Here is a 19756-nt window from a genome sequence, read left to right as displayed (position 1 = left end):
ACTCTCTATGCCCTAGAGACCCTCCTTCTATTACTTATCACCTAAAAGAACCTTGTCATTGAACCCCCTCGAGTGGCAGTTTCTTCATCTATAAAATCAGAGTTTTAAGGTGCATTCCAGCTCTTGATACATGATCCCATGAACTAATATTAGCCTATGACAGCAGACTTCTGGGAAATTCACACAATATCCTACATGTACCATGGAGGCTCAAAAGCCCTGGACATAATTGCTCAGGACCTAAGCAGTTCGTAATCTTGGGCATGTTTTAGACAGACAATGACAGCATTTTTAAGAGTCAGAAGGTATTTGAGAGATCATTTAGCCCAACCGGTTCATTTTACAGATAAGGAAACTACCGTCATGGATATATTTCCAAGAGGGCTATTTTTGCCAAGAACTGAATCAAAGAAAAACAGATTGGTCAGGTTGGATGTGTGGGGATGATAGCAGGGTAATGAAGTGGGTGCTATGCAATGAGCTGAGCTGAAGAGGGGGTGACTGAAGGCAGCAGGCTAAAAAGAGAAAGAATGACTGCTTATTAATCATGTCTGGTACTGCTTAGATTTAAAAAGGAACTGAAGACATACTGTGACAGGCTCCTAAAGGTCACAGAAGCTTCTCAGACAACATGGAGAAAATATTCAATTGTGTAAAATTGTTCCAGGAAGTAGCATATTTATATATCCACAATTTTTCTTCATTGATTATGTGGATATCAGAAGAATTCCAGTAACTAAAGAGGGAGGCATTAAACAATCTAATGAAGTGAGTGATTTCACTATATTCAAGGACATATCAAAGCATATGGCACAGTATAGGTCCTGAGTTCAAGTCCTGGGCCTCAGTTCCCTCATCTGTAAAATGAGGGTGTTGAACTAGATGGCCTCTGAGTTTTGCTCTGAGATAAAACATTGTGTGTGTGTGTGTGTGTGTGTGTGTGTGTGTGTGTGTGTGTGTGTGTGTATGAATGAATGTTCTGGGCTCCTTTGTTAATCTATTGAAGCCTATGAATACCTTTTTCAGAATAATTCTTTTAAATGCATAAAATAAAATATGTAGGATTACAAAGGAAATAAATTATATTGACATATAGCCTGTCTATCTATCTATCTATCTATCTATCTATCTATCTATCTATCTATCTATCTATCTATCTATCTATCTATCTTTAAGTCCATAGACTCTAGGTACAAGCACTTGTCCTAGATGAACAATTATAAATACATATTAATTTATGTCTCTAAAGTTTAAAATAATACAAATATTTCAGCTTTAAAATGTCATATTGTATATGTGTGTCTGTGTCTGTATATATGCTTATGCTAATTTGACATATACCCATGGAAAATACTCTAACCATTTGAAATAAAGGCAACTTTTCTTCCCAAAAGGTTTCCTTGTTTCTTCCAGGAGCTCCTACTGATGCTATATCTACCCTGCCAACCTTCATTCAGGCATTCTTCTCTACCTTGGAACTCTGCCTGCTCATGAATTCGACTGAGAGCTCCTATCTAGTTTTAATAGGTGATCCCCAAAGCTTCTAGATGAAAATGACTAGGAACCATTCACAATGTGGGTTTCCCTGAAATCAAGTTGACATTCTTGTTGCTTTGGGCAAGATGACCCTGCTCTCTATGCCCTAGAGACCCTCCTTCCCTGCCTCCCCACGAACAATCCTATTCACTGTTTTTTTCTGAATTCTCACTTTGAAGGGCTATTGTGAGGAATTAACCAAATTGTATTGAAGTTTTGTTTAAAAATCCTTCTCCTTATTTGCCTGCCCTCTATCTCCAGAAAGACAGTTCTATAGGGAAGGAAGAGAAGGAGAAATAAGAGGAAGAAGCAGAAAAGTAAAGAAAAAGTCATGGGTCCAACATAGTCTTTGCAGAAAGGTCCCCCTCCCCCTGCAGTGATTAGATACCAGACAGTTAGTTACTCAAAGGTAAAAATAGGCAGAGAGTCTTTTGTTTGGAAACTGCCTGGGCCTTTTCTTCATAAAGTACAACTGCAATTCAGAGAAAGGAGAGTTCAGTGTGGGCTGTAATAATCTGAGAATAATTCACTGAAGAAGTGAGTTACATTTTGCAGGGGAAAAAATAGGATTTTGAAGGAGGGGAGGGAGAAAAGTCATTCCAGACAGTTAGGAAAGTCATGAGCAATGATATTTAGCCAGGAACAAGTATGACTTATAAAAGAGACACTAAAGAGCCCAGTCTGAATGGGATGAAGTTTGCATTCTAGAAACAGCTTTAAATTTTATCTATATGTGAATGTTTGTATGTGGATATGTGTATATACACATGTATATTATATCTGTATATACATAAACACATATATTTTAGTTATGGTAAGAATTACATATAATAAATCTCACATTATATTAGACATTATATAGTATTAGATATGTGCATATGTATAGGTATGTATGTGTATATGTATAGTCTATAAACACACAGTAGTCATATGTCAGTAATTATTACTGTCATTTCATCCTCACATTTATATTTAATGGAATTCAGATAGAAATGGTCCTGAGAACAGATGGTGATGATGATGATGATGATGATGATGGTTGTGGTGGTGATGATGAAGATGATGATGGTTGTGATAAAAGGGAGTGTGACATAGTGGACAGAGAATAGACCTCAGAGCCAGGAAGATCTGGGTTCAAGCCCTGCCTCTGACACATACTGTCTCTGTGACCCTGGTCAAGTCACCAACTTCTGTGCTCTAGACTACTCTGCAACATTATAAGTTGAAGAGAAGGTAGCAATCAATATTGTTAACAGTACTTTTCTCATCTATACATTCTATAGAATCACAAGAAGTCACAAGTCAAGTCCTTATTTTTATTATTCAATAATAAATAGAGGACCTTAAAAACCAATGAGAAGAGTTTGACCTGTAGGGCATAGGAACAAAAACATTAGGCTAGAGTAACTGAGTATAAATTCTGCTAGTTCCCTTGGTGGCCATGGGCCCATTGTCTGGCTTCATTTCCGTATCTTCAAAATGAGGAGGTTGGACTAGATGATTTAATCTTGAGCTCTAAATCCTAGGATTTCAAATTAGTGGAAGTTTTTGAATAGGAGACCCATAGGATGAAGTCAGATTTTGATTTATTTGTTGTTTTTTTTTGTTATGTTTTCATTATGTAATTAAACAATGAAAAAGGACATTATATATATAAATATAAAATATCATTATGAAGCTGTGAATCTCTATTTCACACATCTTCCTTTTTAAAAATGAAAAATATACAATATTTTCTATATATTTTAATATATAATATATTCTATCTATTACTTTCAAAACTATACTGCTTGTCTGTGCTTCCTTCTGAAATTCCATCAGTGCTGCTTTATATATTTTTGAGACTATTTCAATGACCTTATTTTGGGGGGCACAATGGATAAAGTATCACTATTGCTAATATGTTCCACTCTACTGCCAACCCCCAAATTGAAGGAAAGTAGGGGAAAAAAAACTTGTAACGAATTATCATAGTCAAGCAAAGTTGATCTATACAGGGATCATGTCTAAAATTAAATGATATTCTATTCCATGTGTCCATTACACACACATACATACACACATATATACACATATATACATGTACAGTAGGGTACATTCTTCATCACAGGTATTATAAAGACATGATTGGTCAGTAGAAAGCAAGTGTTTTAGAGAAAATAAACTGTCATCAGAGTGTTTAATATGTATTGGGGAAGGTGAAGGATGGTGGAAGAGAGAGTGCCTGGAAGGCTGTTGAAGTAATACAAGTGTGAAAGGGCATGGAATCTAGATTACAATCAGTGGGAAGCAATGAGGAGGGAATGATTACAAGAAATATTTTTAAAGTGAAATGGCTTGCCTAAGGCCATATAAGAAGCAAATGGAAAGAGTTGGATTTTAACCCAATTCTGAATCTGTACTCATCACTTTTTCTATAGACAATGCTTCCTAAATTAAAGATGACTTCAAATTTCCCATCCCAGGCACTGTGGACAAGATAAAGTTGGGGAGGGAGCTCTTTCCAGAAGGGAAACAGGAAAATATAACTCTGAATAGGCTGAGTTTGATGAAATAGAAAATATATATTACATATACAAATATATATATAGATGTGTGTACATATTATACATGTATGTGTATATGTTATATAGAACGGCATGTACATATGCATACATACATGCATGTATATGTATGTGCGTGTATAGATATGCTTACATAAGAAACTTCTAAGGGACTAAATGGCCCTGTGGATAGAGCACCAGACCTGGAGTCAGAAAGTTGTTGTTTTTATCATTCAGTCATTTTCTTTTTTTCTTTTTTAAAGTAATTGGGGTTAAGTAACTTGCTCAAGGTTACACGGCCAGGTGTTTCTGGGTGGGTGCTGAGTGTCGGAGCCCGGATTCGATCCCCAGGTCGTCCCAACGCTGGAGCCGGTGCTCTTAGTCGCTGTGCTACCTGGCCGCCCCCCGTTCAGTTGTTTTCAGTCACATCTGACTCTTCAGGACCCCATTTGGGGTTTTCTTGGCAAAGGGTAATGGAAAACAAAATCATACTTTGCTGCTTGTTACAGTTATTCCAGTGCCTTTTAGCCTTGTCTTGGTTGTGTCGAGTCTTTGTTGGAAGCAGTATACATTGTGTTGCCCTTAATAGGTCTAAGGGAGTTTGGAGACCTTCCCTGCCCTTCATAGGCCTAGCATCATCACGTGGAGCCCACGGTTGGAGGAGACTACTGAAAGAGTAGAACAGAGAAAAGTTCAAGCCCAAGCTGGGACCAAGCAGAAATGAGAGGGAGGATGTTTGTGATTATGATACTCTGTCTGTCTGTTCTGTCCATGTTGATGTTACTTTGTCAGAACGAGGCGTTCTGTCTGTTGTAAGAGGACTTGACTGCTGATATAGAAGCCCTGAAAGAGGGATTTACTGCTGTTTACAGAAGTCCTAGGATCTTACTATTGATTTGTGTTTGATTTCTCAGACAGAAGCTTTGTCTGTTGGTTTGTGTTGCTTTGTCAGACAGAAAGTGAATCTAGATCATAGTGCCAGCAATGTGTGTAAATATTGTTGTAGTTTTGTTGAGTTTTGTCTTCCTAGAAACAGAAACTGTGAAAGGGCTTGGAGTGGAACAGTCCCCATGGGTTGAGATATAGAACCAGAGCAGAGCACTACCTGCATATGAATCCAATCAAGATCTGGGAGAGCCACCTACCTGTGAATTCAGGCAGCAGTTAGGTGAATCCAGGCAAGAGCTGGAAGCATGGAAGGGGAGCCATGGGATTTGGAAGTCAGTCTTGAGTTAAGATGAAAGAAGACTTTACTTGGGTACTCAATGCTGACCGATGATATTGTAACTTACTGCGATCTAGGAGTGGATAGTATTTGTACCTTCTGTTACCTCTTAAGAATGATTGATTTAAGGATGATTACCCCTTAAGGATGATAGGTTTAAGGATGATTGGAAGCCTGCCTCAAGTCAAGATGAAAGAAGACTTGGGTACTCTGTATTGACTGAGGAGATTGTGACTTACTGAATGCTATCTTTTGTTTAAACCTATGTGACCATGTTAGTAATAAGTTGTTATGTTATACTGTTGTGAATATTGTTTCGTTTCTTGAATTTTTTGAATTTTTTATTGTTTAATAGAGAGTTCACTATATTTTGTAATTAGATCCTTAAAGTTATTCCCAGTAGCAGTTCTCAGGAGAGCTGCTCATGATTGACTTTACTCACAGGCACTGTAATGGTTTGCCATTTCATTCCCCAGCTCATTTTCCAGATAAGGAAACTGAGGCAAGTAGGGTTAAGTGATTTGCTCAGGGTCACACAGCTAGTAAGTGCCTGAGAACAGATATAAACTTAGGTCTTTCTAACCCTAGGTCCAATGATTTATCCACTGTACCACCTAGATGACAGGTAAGAGGTGAAGCATAGAGATATGGATTTAAGACTTTCTAGCAGAAAAGTAATAATTGAAGCAATGAACAGGGATAATTTTCTTCATCATGAAAAGGTCACTTTCCTCCACCAACGGAGGTAGAATGGAAGGGAAGGGAGAGAAAATGTTCAGTAAAAAATGAAGGTAAAGATCTCATTTTGGCATCCACACCATCATGACTGGTCATGCCAACAACCCTACTACAGTCCCCTTTTGGTTGTACAGGTTTTTGAAACAACTTTCCTTTGAATCCTCCTATATGTGCTGTCTCCTCCAATTAAAGTATGAGCTCTTTGATTAGTAGAGACTATCTTCTTTTTTATATTTTTTCTCTGGTGCTTTGCACATAGTAATTGCTTGATAAATTCTTTTTTATTCATTTATTTATTCATTCCTATTCACTGAAGACTGACCTATTATATGGAGTCATGCATAGGCCAAAGATGATATATTCTTGTGGATGACATGAAAATTAATGCATGTTCTGACACTTTGAATAGACAACAAAGTAAATTAGTATGGAACAAATGAACTCTCCCATAAAGGACTCAGGACCCTCATCTGCCAAAGAAAGGCTTTGGCTCAGATTATCTCCATGGTCTTTTTTCCAACTGTACTGTTCTACAACAGGTATTTATCTCCAGCACAGGACAGGTGTGACTTAAAAGGAGAGCACCCTTATGCATGCTGACACGTCATTGTCATCATCGTAAATGGCTTGAATTTATATAGTGCTTTAAGCTTTACAAAGCACTTTGTAAATGTTATCTCCTTTAATCTTCACAACAACTCTGAGAGGTAGTTACCCTCATTTTGCAGAAGAGAAAACCGAGGCAGACAGAGGTTTAGTGACTTTCTTAGCATCACAAGGGTAGTAAAGGGCTGAGGCCAATTTGAATTCAGGACTTTATGACTCCAGGACTAGTATTCTTTCCACTGAGCCACCTAGCACATAGAGACTTATGTAGTATGCAAATAATGTTAAAGTGATAAGACTATTAACTGTGATGAAGTTGTAGAAGTTCCCCTTGTAGTTTTGCTTAGAAAAGTGATCCAAAGATACAAATATTATAAAACCTGGCTAGACATAAGCAAGGCTACACAGGATCAAATCAACGCATATCACTTGTAAGCATTTACTAAGTTCCAAGCACTATGCTGAGTGGTAGTGATGCAAATGCAAAAGCAAGGTAATCCCTGCCCTCAAGAAACTTACATTCTCACTGAGTAGAAAATGCATATGGAGGCTAGGCAGCATATTTTGGTTTGGGAAGCCACAGCAATGCTTAATAGAATAGATATTCAGTTCATATGCCCTTTCTAGAAGCAATGTTAGTGTTGCTTGGAAAACTGCTGCCAGAGTCAAGTGGCATAAATATATAAAAGTTGGCTGGATGTAAGCAAAATTGTCTTGTATTTTTTAAACTTATTACTTAGCAACAGTGCACAGGTGGACATTATAGAAGGAAGTATATGTCTCTTCCTAGCAGCTAAGGAAGCAGAATGGCAAACATGCTGTAGGCAGTAAATTAAGGATCACAAACTTTACATTCTAAGCCTGGTCCTGCCATTTACTAGCTGTGTAATTGTACGCCAGTCACTTCATTTATCTGGGCTCCAGTTTCCTCATCTTTTTTTTGAAGACTGGGATGGATAATCTCCAAATCTCCTTCTATCTCTAACATTCCATGAACAATAGATGGCATTTGTCTTTCTATGCCTGGTGTCCATCATAGCACCTGACACACAGTAGGTGTTTCCTTGTTGATTGATCAACAAATCTGAGGCAGTGCCAGTGCTAGTGACAAAGTGAATCATTCATTGTGGCCAACTTGTGAAGACTGTACTGTTAGAACCAGGCCACCAAACTCATTTGCCCTTCTCAGTTATAAGCACAAGTGATGGAGTCCCTTGGCCTGGGTACTCAAACCATGCTGACCTTGGAGGCAAGATTTCAGGCTGGATGTTGCTTCCAAAAAGAAGAGGAGATTGGAGGAGGGCAATTAGGTGGCACAGTGAATAGAGCATTGGCCCTGGAGTCAGGAGGACCTGAGTTCAAATCGGGTCTCAGACACTTGACACACTTACTACTGTGTGACCTTAGGCAAGTCACTTAACCCCAATTGCCTTGCCTTCCCCCCTCTTAAAAAAAGAATGGAGGATCCAGAACACTGGGATATGGATACAAGTTCAGTGGGGCTTTACACTAAGAACTTGGTGGTGCCATGCTATTGAGTCCCAACAGCTAGTGCTCTATCCTTCTACTCCCCAGAGACTGAGGTGGTGTAAAGGATAATCACGCTCCAAGGTGTTGGGAAACGTGTCTATGTTTGTTGTTGCTGTACCTTGAAGTAAATATACTTTTGTAAAATTAATCTGATTGTTGTCACTAAATGGAACTGCAGGGGTCCCTAAAATTGGAGAAACACAAAATGATGGGGTATTGAGTCAATGGCAGAAAGACTACTCATCCAACTAATTCTATTGATTTAACTTTAAAATTTAAAGTCATCTATGTTTCATTATATTTTTATATAAATTTTTATATAAATATTTTTATATAAAATGATTCCTAATTACATTTTAATTCGGTTCCAGTGGCACTAGGGAATATTGTGGGCCACATATGCATGTTTGACACTTCTAGTACTGTGAATATTATGCTGGATATGGAATCAGAAAAGACTGTGTTCCAATTCTACTTTAGACACTTAATAGCTATATGGTCCTAGAAGGAAAGAAGGAAACAAGCATTTATTAAGCACTTACCGTGTGCCAAGCACTGTGCTAAGTGCTTTACAAATGTTCTATTATTTTATCTTCACAACAATCCAATAAGTGCCATTATCATTTCTATTTTATTATTGAGGAAACTGAGGCAGACAATGGTTAAATGACTTGATCAAGGTTGTGTAGCACTAGATTTGAATTCAGGTCTTCCTGACTCCAGGCCCAGTGTGCTATCCACTCTGCCTCAGTCTCATTCCCTGTAAAATGAGGGAGTGGGTTGATACTCAGTGACTTCTGAGATCACTCTAGCTATACACCTCTTATCCTATGAATTTTCAATTATAGTTAGGAGTGTGGGAAAATTTAGCAAAGATTTTACAGATAATCCACAAAGTCCATTTTATTCATCAGTTTCAAATCTCCACTTCCCCCCAATACGTACACACACACACACACACACACACACACACACACACACACACACACATACATGTCACTGTTATAGGAATGTAAATTTTTAAGATCTTCCCTGCCCTTATGCTTAAGTGCACCTGGAGTCTGTTTCTCTGAGAGGCTTGTTTCTCTGGAGATACTTTGTGATTGGGCAGTGGGTCAAGGAGATTGTTACATTCTCTGAGCCAGGAGAAAGGTTTATAAGCCCTGATGTGAGGCTTTGCTTTGGGGCTCACTTTGAGATGTGTTGTGTGATTTGACCAGATGAGACTCTGGGCAACCATTGTTGAGAGACCTCCAGCTTTGAAAAACCCAGATGTTGATGCTTCCCTCTCTGGTAACTGTGATTTGGTATGGATATTATGGTTGGACCATTTGGAAGCCTGTCTGCTTGAAATATTTCTGTATTCTCTGAAGTTTGGGGTGCTGACCTTTTCCCCCTGAACTAGGTAAATGATGTGTTTAATTAATTAAAGCAAGATTGTTAACCCATTTTGAGTTGCTTTCTTTTAGCAAAGCAAATCTAAGAACCTGTGCTGGCAGCCACCATGGGGATGCTGGGGTGCTTGCTGCTACAATAACACACGCATATATACATACATATATGTGTGTATATGTGTATATATACACACATGCACATATGTAAGTATATATTATATATGGTATATCAATCTTGAAACAAACCTATTAATTAATAAGCATTTGCCATGATTTAAGCTTCACTCCTGATCTCTTCCCTGTGATGGAAGCACTGACAAGCTGCGTAATAATAGAGAAGTAGACTGCTGGAGGGTGGAAGGGGAGAAGTAAGAGACTTAGGAAATCACACCCTGCACAATGAAGAGTTTGCACCATGTCAACATGTTAAGATGGCTCTGCTTTTCTTATTTTTTTATGTTGTATCAGAAACCTGAATCCCGAGTATCCTTACAATGAGAAGAAACCACAAAGGGAAATAAAGGCAGAGTTAAGACTAGAGAGTAGGAAAGGTAAACCAAGGAAAAGATACAATGAGATGGGGATAGAGGTGGAGAAATAAGGCACCACAAGGACCACTTTTTAACATATGTTGTTTCTAAATACACATAATTTTAATGCTATAGGGCAGCCAAGTGACACAGTGGATAGAGTGTAGGAACCGGAGCCAGGAAGACTCATCTTCTAGAGTTTAAAATCTGGCCTCAGACACTTATTAGCTGTGTGACCGTAGGCTAGTCACTTAACTCTGTATGCCTCAGTTCCTCAACTGTAAAATGACCTGGAGAAGGAAATGACAAGCTGCTCTGGAATCTTGCCAAGAAAACCCCAAGTGGGGTCACGGAGAGTCAGATATGACTGAAAAATGACTGAACAATACATTTTAATGCCAAGGAATTTGGTTGTACATGACATCTAAGTATTTATTTGGTGATAAACCAAGACACATGAGGTTCCTTCCAACTCTAAGCAATTCCAACTCTAAGAAGATAGGTCTCAGTCTCTTCAAGTAGAATAGGTGGGACTAGATTTATTTATAATGCAACTTTGCTGTACATGTCCAAATCATTTGAGATGAAGGCATCCATGAGGAAGATGGCAAGACCAATTCTGGGAGAAGACATCCTACTACATTTCCCTACCACATAGGTAAAAGTAGCTTTTTCCCACTGTTTGTGTAGCCACAACAGGCTACATTTTTAAAGCTATCAGATCCACATAGTCTCATTCATTTTTGGTAGCATCCAAGAGATGAAGGTCCTGTTCATCTGAAATTTATGTACTGTTTATTGAGCTGGATGGCGGGGGTTGGGGGGGGAGGGGCAAGGTGGAGATGGCTGTCTTCCTCTCTACCTTAGACACTATGGCCCAAAGAATCAAGCTTGGGGTTTTGGTCTATCTCATTTGGCCTTTTCTGTTATAGACACAATGATGGAGTCCCTGAATCTGAATGTTCAAGCCATGGTGATTTCAGAAGCAGTATTCTATATTGCTTCCAACTCAGAAGAGAAGATTGGAGAAGCCAGAATGCTGGGATATGGATATAAGCCCAATGGGGCTTTGCACTTGGAACTTTGTGGCGCTGTGTTATATTATAGTCCCACCAACCAATGCTCCATCCCTCACTCCCCAGAGACTGAGGTGGTGTAAAGGGTTACTATGTCCCTAGATGTTAGGCAGTGAGAGGAATGTATATAGGTTTGTTCTTGCTGTACCTTGATGTAAATATACCTTTGTAAAATTAATATGATTGTTGTCACTAAATGGAACTGGGGGACCCCTAAAACAGAAAGGGTAGAAAATGGTGGTTCTTTAGACAATGGTAGAAAGACTAGACACCTCAAATCCCATTAAGGGTACTGGAAAACTGTGGGGGAAGGATGAAATATAGTGTATCTGGCCTTCAAGGAGTAAGAGCAAGGATAATCACTGTTTTATCTCTAAATTTCTTTTCATTTCTTGAGCCCATGAATTTCTGAACCTTGCCTACAGCCATCACATGCCCTTTCCAGTTTGGTAAAGGTTTTCCTTTGTTCTGCTCCAGTGGTTTTGAGCCTGATTTATTACATAGTTGCACCATTTATCATCCCGAAATGAGAATGCAGTGCCTTTTCAATGGCTTTTGCTTTCCCTATTCCAGCCAAAAGAGCAAAAGCAGTTCCTGTGATACTTCAAGAGGCCCTTTTCCTTAATAGATATGACTCTTTAGTATGTTGACTTTTAAAACACAAATAGAAGGTTTGATTTAGTCCTGACCACAAGAATATAGATTATAAGCCTGATTCTGGGAGTAAGTTTGGTTTTGTTTAGTCAGGGTAATAGGAGTGGCCCAATTAATGGTTTCTGTTCTGTAAATTTGCCACAGAGATAATGTATCAGTGACTCCATAAAAGGCGCCATAAAACTATGGTTGGATACCATGCATACAAATCAGCTCTATGAATTAATATAACTTTATAGTTATTACCTTATTACATATATATACATACATATATATTTGTTTTCTGGAGACAATTATTGGAGAGGCTAACCATTAAGTTGACCTCAGGATAAATTTTTTTTTTTCAGACACATAAATTTGAATTTGACCAATCAAATCATTAAAAAGTTTCAATTTGCATCGCCAGGGTTGAAATAACTACAAGCCTTGAAGTACTGAAATACAACTCTCCAAAAGACAAAGCACTTCTTAAATGTTTGCTAGGGCCCAGGCAGATAAAATAAGGCCTCCTCCATTTTGGGAGAGGCGGGGCACAATGGATGTGGAACATTGTACCTACTATTAGGCTCAGTTGACCAGAGACTTTTTTTTTTGTTTATTCTTTGTAACAAAGGATGATTTATTGGGTAGAAGAGGGAAAAAGATATATTTGGAAATTGAGGTGATAGAAAAAACAAAAGATGTCTTTTTTTTTTTTTTAAAGAAAAGAGATCTAGGCAATCCTTAAAGACCTAGAATTCAGTTTTTATTCAAATGGCTTTATGAAAGGATCAACATATTTACTTATTTTTAGAACTATAGGAGAGACGTCTTGGCTTAGAGGTTGTCTAATCCATTCGCATAATTTTCTCTTTTTATTTTCTTCCTTCATTTCTTTCTTTTCTCTTGCTCTTTCTTTTCTTTCTCTCCCTTCCTTCTTTCCCACACACTCTCCTTCTTCCCTCCTTTCTTCCCTTCCTTTCCTTTCTCCCTCTTTCCTCTTCATTTCTTCCTTCCTCCCTCCTTCCCTTCTTTTTTTTTCTTCTTTCTTTCCTTTCTTTCTTCCATACTGGGTCCTTATATGACACCCAACTAGAAGTTCAATGGTCATTCAAGCACCTGATTCCAGCGCCAATCAACACAGAAGCTTTGACCTGCTCCATTTCCAACCTTAGCTAGTTTGCCACCCTTCGGTAGGCCTCTGCTAATAGAAACTGACAATATTGGTGTCAGATAGGTACCAGTTTGGATATCCAATCACCTTGAACCCTACTGTAGCTCAGGACTCCTGAACTCAACCAGTCCACTAGCCCCAGCCTCCTCAGTATCACGAATTACAGGCATTTGCCACCACCCCCTGATCACCTCATTTTGCAGATAAGGGAACCAAAGTCTACAAAACTTTTATCATGTGCCCAAGGTCACACAGATTCTTAGTGGCAAAAGCCAGGACCAGCCTCCAAGATTTATGACTCCCAGTCTTGATTTCTTTCTACTGAACCACACTATCTCCCAGGTACTGACAAAGCTAATAAAGAATAAATCTATGTTTGGTGAAATAACCGAGACAAATCACAAGAGAGCTAGATGTACCAGGCAATGGGCAAACAGAGCTTCTGAAAGAATTTAAGAACAAAAAAGTATTTGTAAAGTAGTTCCCAAATAGCCTTGGTCACCCACTAAGAACATATGAAATGAATAATAACAGAATGTGTGGATAAAAAGCTCATGCCCAAGTGGTTGCGTATGAACGCTATAAATTGCACATGTTAGAGGAACACAAATATACCATGGATATTTTGGTGAGCCTATGAGTTCATCAGTGGCTCCTACCACCAAAGCAGTTTGCAATGCTTTCATTCCGTCTCATCTTGTATAATTCTTTCACAAAGAATACCAGAGATTATTCCATCAAAATGTTTGCCAGTAGCATTTGTATCTAATTTTTTCTCATATAAGAAAACAAGTGTCTATAGCCACTCCTACAATATTATGAAATGGTTTTACTCACTCGTTAAATTAGATTAATGTAAGCCTTTCTACATGACTCCAAATTCCCAAGTGGAATTTGGACAATCAATTAATTGCATTGACTTGACTTTTGAGTTAATTTTCCCCTCTTCTTTGCCTAAGTGTAGCTGATATAAGATAATAAGATTTAAACCTAGAAAGGGACCTGCGATGTCATCTAATCTAACCTTACAGGTCCACCAAGGTTAGGTGACTTGTGTAAGGTCATACTGGAAGAACACATCAGAACAAGAATTTTAACTCAGGATCTTTTACTTTTAATACAGTATTCTTTCGCCTACATTAGTTTGTCTCTTATAAAAAGTTACATTTGTAGCTATTCCCTGTGAGTCACCCAATTGGGAGTGATTTAAAAGCTATTATTAAAAAAAAATTCAACCTACTCCTCAGTCTTCTCCCATCAAAGCAATATTCATTTAACTCAATTCTTTTGGAAACAAGAAAGATAAAACAGGAGGATAAAAACCTTTAAGTATTGCTTCTTCCACAGTGTGAAAGCCCAGAAGAACCCTTAGCTATAATTTCTGCATGCTAAATGGAAAATTGAATTTAACTACAGAGCTACTTGTTATGTCCCTCTGTTTTTTTTTAAAGAGATTAGTCTACCAAATGACAAACAGAATTAGTAAGCTGTTACATAAGTAATGCAGATACTAATTGAAGTCACCATAATCTATCATACCCACCATTGAATCTGAAATCTGTCACGCTTCCCATAATAGTCAATCAGGATTATACTATCTCAATTATCCTTACAGATACCCAATTAGTGCTAAGCTCTCATTCGGTTTTCCCATCTCTTACAACTTACCACGCTTATCCCGTCATTGAGCAGGGCCTCTCCAAAGATCATCATGTATAGTTGCTCATTCACACGGGCCTCCTCAAATACTGCCAGCACTGCCACAGGGTCCACTGCAGAGATCATACTCCCAAAGAGTAGATTCTGAAGCAAGTTGACATCACTGAGGCCAAAAGCCTTGACTTGGCATATCAGGTAGAGAGAGAGACCAATGCCAAAGGCATTCAAAAGGGCCCCCATTCCTGACCACCACAGGATGGATCCAATGTTCTCAAAAAAGGGCCGGGTGGGCATGAAGTAGCCCCCTTCAAGGACGATGGGTGGAAGGAGGTACAGGAAATAGATACTTGAATCCATTACAGGTGGAGATTTGTGATCAGTGCCAAAGATGATACCCCCCACAAGAGCACCAACAATGATCAGGAGGCAGCTCTCTGGCATAAGACCTGGAAGCTTGTGATAGAGATGGAAACCTAGGAGAAAGCAGAGAGAGAGTCAGGGTTGCCATTCATTCATTCAACAAGCATTTAAAAATCAAATACTGTTTCTGACAGGCAGTGCTCTAGGTGCTAAAAGATACAAGGATAAAGATAAAATAATCTTTTCCCTCGAGGAGTTTGTGTTTGATTAGGGGGAAACAATTGTACACAGAAAAATAAATGTAAAATATATACAAAGTAATTTTTAAGAGGCATGTGGAGGGGAAGGGAAGCTAGCAATTCCAGAATGAAGTTTTTGTTCAAATGTGTTTTATTTTTAATTAATGAAAGAAAACAAGCATTTCCATAACATAGCATAATAAAAAAAGATGATTGCACAAGAGACTGCAAATCTATTATGTACAACTTGCTATTCCTTTTAAATATATAACAAAGTTATCATGTATATTTCTTTTTCCTTTCCATCCCACCCTAGAGATGACAACCATTAGACACAAATATGTATATACAGTACATACATACAATATATGTACGTATACACATATACATGCATGAATGCATACATATTTTCTGACATGAATATATCTCTGATGTGGGCACGCTATGCTGAGTGGTCCTGTGCCAGTGTTTCCCATGTCACACAATCAATTCCAAAGTTCTTGAGAGTGCCCTTGAGAGAGTCTTTGTATCGCTTTTTCCAATCACCATGTGAATGCTTGCCCTGTGTTAGTTCTCCATAAAATAGTCTTTTTGTCAAGCACACATCTTACATTTGAACAACACGGCTAATCCATTGGAGTTGCACTCACTGAAGCAGAGTTTGAATGCTTGGCAGTTTAGTAAGGACCTCAGTGTGGTGTTTTATCCTGCCAAGTGATCTTCAGAATCTTCCTAAGACAATTCAAATGGAAGGGATTCAGTTTTCTGGTATGGCTCTGGTAGACTGTCCAGGTTTAACAGGAATACAACAATGAAGTCGGCACAGCGGCTCTCTAGACCTTCAGTTTAGTAGCTGGTCTGATGCCTCTTCTCCCCCACACTTTCCTTCGGAGACTCCCAAACACTGAGCTAGCGGTGGCAATGCGTGTGTTATCTTCACTATAAATGTGTACATCCCTGGAAAGTACATTACCAAGGTAAGTGAACTTATCCACAGAATTAAAAACTTCTCCATTTGCTGTAACCAATGGTTCCATGTATGGATGATATGGTGGTGACTGATGGAGCTGTGCTCTATGAACAAAGCAGAATTGAAACAACTCAAAGGAAATGAAGGATGCATAAATATAGAGTATCCATTCCAGATGTTCATATGGACTATCTGTACCCAACCTGTGGTAGAGCATTCCAAGCTGGTATTGGTGTGACCAGTCACAGCTGAAAAAATTAAAACTTTATCTAGCATAGTGATGTCATTTTGGTCCTGTTTGAGAACTAAGGACAATAACAAACCAACCACACACACATGCATACACACACACACGTACACAGAGATAAATGTAAAAACATTCTATATATACTTCTATTTATCAGTTCTTTTTCTGGATATAGATAGTCTTCCTTCATAGTTCCTTTGTAGTTAATTTGGTTATTTTATAATAGTCAAAATGACTTAGTTATTCAAAGTTGTACTAAAAAAATATTGCTCTTATTGTATACAATGTTTTCTTGGTTCTGCTCATTTAGCTTTTCTTTATTTTGTGCAAGTCTAGCTCATCATTTCTTATAGCATAGCAGTATTCCATCACAATCATATACTTCAACTTGTTCAGTCATTCTCCAATTGGTGGGCATCCCTGTAATTTCCAGTTCTTTGCCAGCACAAAGAGAGCTGCAATAAATATTTTAGAATATGAAGGTTCTTTTTCCTTTTTCTCTGATCACCTTGGGAAATATACCTAATAATGGTATTGCTGGGTCAAAGAGTATAGGTAGTCTAATAACTCTTTGAACACAATTCCAGATTGCTCTCCAAAATGGTTGGATCATTTCACAATTCCACTAATAATGAAATAGTATCTCAATTTTTGGACACAAACACACATTTGTTACTTTCCTTATTCAATCACTTTAGTCAATCTGATAGGTGTAAAATGATACCTGAAGTTTGTTTCATTTCTATTTCTATAATCAATAATGATTTCCAACTCTTTATATTACTATAAATTGTTTTGATTTCTTAACTTAAAAGCTACCTGTTCATATCCCTTGATCATTTATCAGTTGGGAGATGACTCATATTCTGATGTTTTCTGACCTGAACAGACCACAGCTGGATTAGGTTTTAGGTATCACATTTTAGCAGACATCGTTCCATACAAGCATGTCCAGAAGAGAGTGACCAGGATGTTATTCAAGAATCTGTTAGAGAGATTAAGGATGCATATCTTTAAAAAGAGAAAAATCAGGACACAAGAGGCATGATAACTGCTTTCATCTGTCTGAGGGGCTATCATATGGGAGATAGATCCTGAGAGAAAAACTGAGAACAGTGTGGAAAAATTGCAGAGAGACACATCTAGACTCCACCATAAGAAGGAAAATCCTAACAATTAGAGCCATAGAAAAGTGAAGTGAATGGATTGAGGAAATATTGGGTGGCTCCTTGTAATGGTAATGGTAATTATAAGTTCTTCCCTGCTCCTTAATAAGCCTGAGGGAATTTGAAGACCTTCCCTGATTTGAAGATCTTCCCTGCCCCCTAATAGGCTGAATGTAATCACATGGAGCCTATGGTGGAAGGAGTTTGCTGAAGGGTGGAGTAGAGCCCACAGAAAGCTGGGAGTTGGAGCAGTTAGAGCTGGAAGAAGGCAGGGACATACCCAGGGATACAGCTAGGCTTGTGAGTGTTGGTTTGTGGGAAGGTTAAAGAATGGTGTGGCTCTCTGCTAAGTTATGGTATATTAACTTCTATGATGCTATGATGGATTTGCTTTTCTGGTGTTAGGATTTGGTTTTCTGGTGTCAGAATAAATGTTTTGCTTCTGTCTTCTATATGGAGAGTCTGTTATATTTTATTATTGAGAACTATGCCAGCATATTTACAGTCACCATTGGTGCTGTGAATATTATGTTAATTCTACAGTCCTCATTGGAGGTCTTCAAAGTAATATTGTGAAAAGGATTCATGTTCACATACTAGTAGAATTGGATGGCTTCTGAAGTTTCTCCCAACTCATATTAATGTTCAGTACAACTAATACTAAAAGAAAAATACACAAAGGGTCTATCTAGTATTCTTTTTTTAATAGTTTTATTTTTTTCACCAAATATATATCAAGAAAATTTTTAGCATTCATTTTTACAGGATTAAGAGTTCCAAATTTTTCTCTCTCCCTTCCTCCCCTCCCCTCCTCTGAAAATAGTAGGCAGTTTGATTTAGTTTATATATGTGCTATCGTGTAAAACATATTTCCTTATTCATTACAGTTGTGGAAGAAGAAACAGATCAAAGGAAAAAAGAACACAAGAAAGAATAAAGCAAATGAAAATATATATGCTTCAGTCTGCATTCAAAGTCCACATCTGAATATGGATAGCATTTTCCTTCCTGGGTCCTTTGTGCTTGTCTTGGATCACTGTGTTGATATATATGGGAGATACATAATTCAGTATCACACGATATTGCTGATCCTGTTGGCAATGCTTTCCTGGTCCTGCTCATTTCACTTTGCATTAGTTTGTACAAGTCTTTCTAGAATTTTCTGAGATCTGCCTGTTCATTTTTTATTGCACAATCGTATTCCATTACATTCATATACAACTTATTCAGCCATATTGCCCTCCACTGTAATAAGTCTTTCTTGCCTCTTCATTTGAGATAATTTATCCCATTCTATTTCTCTCTTCCTTCCACACCTATTGTTCTCTTCTTTCTCATCCCTTAATTTTTTTTAACATGATTCTCTCAAATTCATCTTATACCCATGATCTCTGTCTATGTACATTCCTTCTATCTATACTGTTAGTTATAAAATTTTTAAGAGTTACCAGTATCATTTTCCTGTGTAGGGATGTAAACAATTCAACTCTATTGAATCCCTTGTGTTTTCTTTCCCCTTTTCATCTGTTTATGCTTCTCTTGGGGCTTGATATTGGAGGTCAAATTTTTTTTATTAAATCTGGTGTTCTCCTTATGAAATTGAAATCCTTCTTTTTCATTGAATGACCATTTTTCCCCCTTGGTGAATTAAGCTTAATTTTGCTTATGTGTAATCTATACCAAAGTTTCAAACATGGGACACTAAGTGGCTGGTCCCACTGATAGAAACTGACCAAACACAAGGAACAGCAGAATTGGAGAAAAAAAAGATAATAATAATTTCAGTTTTATACATGTTGAGTTTGAAGTATCAATTGGACATCAATTTCGATGCCCTGTAGGAAGTTGGAGATGTGATCCTGGAGGTATAAATTTGGAAGTCATGGGTGTAGAAGTGGTATTTGAAGCCGTATAAGTGAATAAGACAGAAGCAGAGGTAGAACAGAAGCAGAAGCAGAAGGAGGAAGAGGAGGAGGAGGAGGAGGAGGAAGAGGAGAGGAAAGGAAAGGACAGGAGAGGATATATATATATATATATATATATATATATATATATATATATATATATATATATATGTATGTATATTGCAGACAGAACAGTGGGAAACACCCACCTGAAGTAGTCAGGATG

The 19756-nt window shown here is 38.0% G+C and overlaps 1 protein-coding gene across 1 annotated transcript in view; it reads right to left on the bottom strand.

Moving 5' to 3' along the window:
* Positions 1–19756, bottom strand: part of SLC9A4 (solute carrier family 9 member A4) — a 94279-nt gene that overhangs the window by 59904 nt on the left and 14619 nt on the right. Inside the window, exon 2 of the mRNA XM_069094916.1 lies at positions 14654–15117. Within this exon, the coding sequence (XP_068951017.1) occupies positions 14654–15117 (464 nt within the window). The remainder of the gene's footprint in view (positions 1–14653; positions 15118–19756) is intronic.

Source organism: Petaurus breviceps, unplaced genomic scaffold (assembly GCF_028583685.1).
Source record: "Petaurus breviceps papuanus isolate PSGF00001 unplaced genomic scaffold, PetGlider_PUasm1.0 223, whole genome shotgun sequence".
In the NCBI taxonomy this organism is placed as follows: Eukaryota; Metazoa; Chordata; class Mammalia; order Diprotodontia; family Petauridae; genus Petaurus; species Petaurus breviceps.
This window is presented reverse-complemented; position numbering and strand designations above follow the sequence as displayed.